General features: G+C 39.4%; 1 protein-coding gene across 1 annotated transcript; it reads left to right on the plus strand.

The window, feature by feature from the left end:
* Window positions 1-463: 463 nt before the first annotated feature.
* LOC123965278 (BOLA class I histocompatibility antigen, alpha chain BL3-6-like) lies at window positions 464-5,535 on the plus strand (the record flags this gene model as incomplete). The annotated part of the gene is made up of 5 exons (XM_046041843.1): window positions 464-809; window positions 1,189-1,473; window positions 2,627-2,746; window positions 5,080-5,112; window positions 5,530-5,535. Coding segments are annotated over 5 exons (790 nt in total), but the record flags the coding sequence as incomplete, so codon positions are not given.
* Between the last annotated feature and the right edge of the window lie 6 nt (window positions 5,536-5,541).

A 5,541-nucleotide genomic window follows, 5' to 3' on the forward strand; every position in this document is an offset into this window, starting at 1 on the left:
TGTTTTTTTTTTTAATGGGTGCATTAGCGAGATGTGCTGCAGGTGGGTTCTACTGATGTGCAGTTATATCTTTGTCATAAAAATGAACCTGATAAGTATTGAGGGGGAGGGGTGGGGATGGATGGGTGAAATAGGATAAATCGTGTCCCCATTAAAGATGCTGTGCGTATTTACGCACGAGGTACAGCTGCATAACGTCACTGATTATTTGAATCTCCAGACACCCCGACAGGCTCTAAACAGCAGTAAAACTGTAAAATGTAAAACTAAATATTGATTTGTATTTGGTTTGCCAGATTAAATGGGGATAATTAAATGATCGGATGATACACGGGTAAAAGCCAGACGCCATAGGTTTGTGTTGTTTAGATGTGGTGATAACGGTGCACTTTTTAAGACATCTCTCCTGGAAGGCATTCATAGTGTTGCTCTCAGTTGTTGAAATGACAAGTTACAGAAATAGTTTTGCCATAATCCACAAATATTCAAACTGTGTTTCACTGTCCTCTCTCTGGATTCAGACGTCCATGTTCTTCATTGGATGAGCGGCTGTGAGGGGAACATGCAGCCCAACGGCAGCATTACGTTTCACCGTGGTAAGGACATGTACAGCTACGATGGAAACGACTTCTTGTCCTTTAATCACACCAACAAAGTCTGGGTTGCTTGGACTGAAGCGGCCATCTGGACAAAGGAGAAGTGGAATAACCAGGTCCTAATAGAAGTCACCAGGCAGTACCTGGAGAACGAGTGCATTGATTCGTTGAGGAATCTTGTGGCTTATCAGCGAATGCGCCTTCAAAATGCCCGTATGTACAACAGAATTTTTTCATAGTTTGTTTTGTAGATAATAAAGAACCAGGGCTGTTTCAAGGGCAGCTCGACTTGGTTGAAGATAAATGAAGATGTTTTGCTTCTCATCTCAGAAGCTTGTTCAGTTCTTACTGGACTGATTTTATTTTAACCTTCCTTTGATTAGAGATTTGTTTGTAAAAGTCCTGCCCTTTAGCTTTAAATAAAACTTATAGTTTGAGTTTTGTTCTGCAAGTTCAGGAGCTTCTTCCTACAAGTGGGGAGGAGGTATTTTATCAGCATCGTAGCCTTAAGATGCTTTGTGGAAACGGGGCCTGGGTTGTACGTTTCTGTTTGGCCACCAGCAAACAATAACATTTATTTTTTTCTGTCCAGCTCCACCTGAGGTCTTCATGTTCTCAAAAAACACCACTGTTGCGTCAAAGGTCATGTTGACGTGCCTGGCCACAGGTTTCTACCCAAAAGACATCATCCTGAACATCAAGAGAAACGGTCGTGTTCTAACTAAAGAGGACAGAGTGTTTTCCTTTAGCGTTCGACCAAATGAAGACGACACCTTCCAGAGAAGAGACAGTGTGGAGATTTTAAGGAGGGACACATCTACATTCACCTGTGAAGTGATTCACCGTGCATCCAGGTTACATGTTGAGAAGGAATGGGGTAAGAAACTTTTAAAGTTATTTACCATTTGTTTCTACATTATTGCAGAAAGTGTTTCTTATGATTGAAATCACTGTACCAGCAAATGTTCTTTGTCTTAAGCCACAAGGAAGTCCCTGAGATTTAGCTTTGGCCATCATGTCTTAACTGTTCCAGTAACAAATTCATATCAGGAAACACAACATTTACTACAAGGAAGTAACCACGACAACATTTAGAAAGTTAAGAAACCGATGAGATCCACATTACAATCAATCAGAATGGTGCTTTACATGACAGGAAAAAACTAAAATCATGAGTTAATGTCTTTGTTTAGCTACAGTGCGGTAAAAGCTGCATATCATTAAGATTATAATTTTATCTATTTTGTCTAAAATGTGATTGAAGATGGTGCTTGATGAATTTATTTTTGTATCATGGTTAGAAGTTACATGTGAAGAGAGCAAAGAATGTTTTTTTTTTACTAGAGCTGAACGATTTGGGGATAAAATTTAATTATTGTTGTGATTACGATTCAATTTGTAATTTTTTTTATTTAAGTTTAGCTAAAGTTCAATATTCACTGACAGTCTATTTTTGACTGAAGCCGCGTCCAGCAGCACAGAGCAGATGAACCAGGTTAGAAGTCAGACACAATGGAGAATCTGGTTGATTTTCAAAATAAAACACCCTTTGCAGACTCCAATAAACACAGTTAAAACAGACCACAACAATTCGTAGCTACTTAACCCTGGAAGAAGCACAAAAATCAAGGACAACTGAACAAATAAGCAAAATCTGAACTTGCATGGTCTGTCACACAAGGATGACAACGGAATGATTAATCTGTTACTGCCTGACTGTCAGATGTGCGGGATAATTAACCTACATTTTAATCGCCATCTTCACAATTAGCTAATGGCGTTCTTTCAAAACGATTAATCGTTCAGCCCTAGTTTTTACAAACAAAAGAAATTAATTTTGAACTTGTAAAAGAAAAGAACCTTTTTTTTTTTTTGAGACTTGACATGGTCTCCTCTCAGAACATCCTCTTTTTCTGTTTAATGTATTCAAATGCAGCATTACTATCACTCACCTTCTACATTGTCTTTGTATATTGAAAAAAATGTTCAAAGTGAATATAAAACTAATGTGAATGTTTTCTGTGTTTTAGATCATAAACTCCCTCCTGGACCTGAAGGACTTGGACCCATCATTGGTGGAGTTGTAGTGCTGCTCGTGTTGGGCGTAGTCAGTGTGGTGCTGGCTGTCTTGTGCAAAAAAGGCATAATTGGTAGGTGGCATTTATATGTAACCATCGTCTTCTCTTGACAACATGATATCAGTAGAGTGGAATCATTTTTTTTCTAAAATTAGTTTTATATTCTTTAATAAAATACACAAACAATGTAATTTCACAAAAATGGTTCTTTTATTAAGAGAAAACAAAACAAACTGAACAGTAAAGTTCTGTGCTTAAAGAACAGCCGTGGTTCTTTAACAGTAAATCGTGGTTTATGCTTCATATTAACATTTTACCAACAAGGACATCATCAAATCATTAATATGTAATAATCGAGTTCCATGATGAACAATTGAAATTTTGCTGGGAGCTTCCTGGTTTCTGCCTCACAGTTAATAGTTCTTTGTTGTTTTCTGTTTCAAAGATACATACAATACCTTTTACTACCTGTAGTACTTAAATATCTTTCTATATTTCTTATAAAATGCCAATAAAAACCACCATAACAAAAAGGATTTCCTTTAGCTTGTAGCTTCTTTTTGGTTCAAAACTCCAGTCAAAGAGGCTTAAAGCGTGCAGTAAACAGCAGGATAACTGATGGAGTTCATTTCATCTTCTTTAGCCCCGCAGTAGGAATGTCATGCCAACCCACCATGCCTATTAGCATATTAACAGCTAGAGTTTAGTGTTAGGACTATAAATACTGTGAGACTAGAGACGTGTTCTACCCTGTTGTTTGCACCGAGATATGCATCTGTTAAATATCTGTAGTTGTTAGGCCACTAGAGACAGAGTTGCTCATTGATGAGTAGGTTTCAAATATTCCCATGTGATTATTTACTAAATATTAATAATCTTAATATAAATGATCTGCCACAACATAAAACTCAATAATGTGATAGAGGATTTTATCAGTATCACCCACCCCATCACCAACATGTTGATTAACATCTTAATTTTGCACCAAATAATGCATTTAACTTTAAAATGTACAAAATTTGCTCCGAGACGGTCCAAGGCCCGCCCACCATAGTCTCTTAAAATCCTGTGGGGAAGCACTGACTTCTGAATCAACAGTTTAAGTGAAGACTTTTGATTGTCCTCAGATTTAATCTGTGTTCAAACTGTGAACTTTAACGCTGTGTATTTTTAAAGTCAACATGCTTTTAGAAGGACAGATGCAGATTTAGACCATGCCACTGATTTCATCTATGATCTATTAACATTGTCTTTTTTTAAGTCTTTCTTCAAGTTTTATGAAGTTTATTGTTCAGAAGTTACTTTAACTTGATAACTCAACAAAATAAAAACAGTTATAAGATGATGGGCCTCAAAGGGTCAAAATCAGCAGCAGTGCCTCTGGTAACTCTGGTGCCACTGGTAACTCTGGTGCCACTGGTAACTCTGGTGCCACTGGTAACTCTGGTGCCTCTGGTAACTCTGGTGCCACTGGTAACTCTGGTGCCTCTGGTAACTCTGGTGCCACTGGTAACTCTGGTGCCACTGGTAACTCTGGTGCCTCTGGTAACTCTGGTGCCACTGGTAACTCTGGTGCCACTGGTAACTCTGGTGCCTCTGGTAACTCTGGTGGCACTGGTAACTCTGGTAACTCTGGTGCCACTGGTAACTCTGGTAACTCTGGTGCCACTGGTAACTCTGGTAACTCTGGTGCCTCTGGTAACTCTGGTGGCACTGGTAACTCTGGTGCCACTGGTAACTCTGGTGCCACTGGTAACTCTGGTAACTCTGGTAACTCTGGTAACTCTGGTAACTCTGGTGCCACTGGTAACTCTGGTGGCACTGGTAACTCTGGTAACTCTGGTGCCACTGGTAACTCTGGTAACTCTGGTGCCTCTGGTGCCTCTGGTAACTCTGGTAACTCTGGTGCCTCTGGTGCCTCTGGTGGCACTGGTAACTCTGGTAACTCTGGTGCCTCTGGTAGCACTGGTAACTCTGGTAACTCTGGTGCCTCTGGTAACTCTGGTGGCACTGGTAACTCTGGTAACTCTGGTAACTCTGGTGCCACTGGTAACTCTGGTAACTCTGGTAACTCTGGTGCCTCTGGTAACTCTGGTGGCACTGGTAACTCTGGTAACTCTGGTGCCACTGGTAACTCTGGTGCCACTGGCTCTTTTAAGGAAGCGCTACTGCCGACTAGCGTTTGGGGGTGTAATCGCAGAATGACGGACACACCTACGCACAAGTATAAATGCAGGCTACGTGCGTAGCCTACGGCGTAGGTACACACGTAGACCCTACACAGGAGTATAAATGGGCCTTAAAGCATGCTTAAACCAAATTTTCGCATTATAGAGTTCCTTAAAAGACCATTACACTGTTTGATTACTATGACTATGATTTATTAACATTCTCTTTATTCACAGCTGCTGCCAACAATGGACCCAACTCTGCTCAAAGTAAGTACTTTAAGTCTCTCGAAGTTTTATGAAGTTTATTGTTCAGAAGTTACTTTAACTTGATAACTGAACAAAATAAAAACAGTTATAATATGATGGGCCTTAATGTTTCCTGTGTGAGGACAATAACCCCAGTAACACAGCAGACGACACCAAACCTCTCAACAAGGGTGTTTTCCTCTAGAAACACAAAGACGTGATGTTTCATTGATTTATTAGATACTGTACATTTTCTTTTCATCACGGGGTCAAATAGGTTTCTCATTTAGATAAATCTATCAGCAGATACCCAATATTAAAACTGAATAAGACCAACCTTATTGTTGAAGTTAGTCAGCTGTACATTGGATATTCCAGAAATATCTAAATGGATAAAATTGTTTATTTTGTGTGTTTTAACTTTGTTTTCATTAACAGATGTACCACTTA

The sequence above is a fragment of the Micropterus dolomieu genome, unplaced genomic scaffold (genome assembly GCF_021292245.1).
Source record: "Micropterus dolomieu isolate WLL.071019.BEF.003 ecotype Adirondacks unplaced genomic scaffold, ASM2129224v1 contig_9044, whole genome shotgun sequence".
NCBI lineage: Eukaryota > Metazoa > Chordata > Actinopteri > Centrarchiformes > Centrarchidae > Micropterus > Micropterus dolomieu.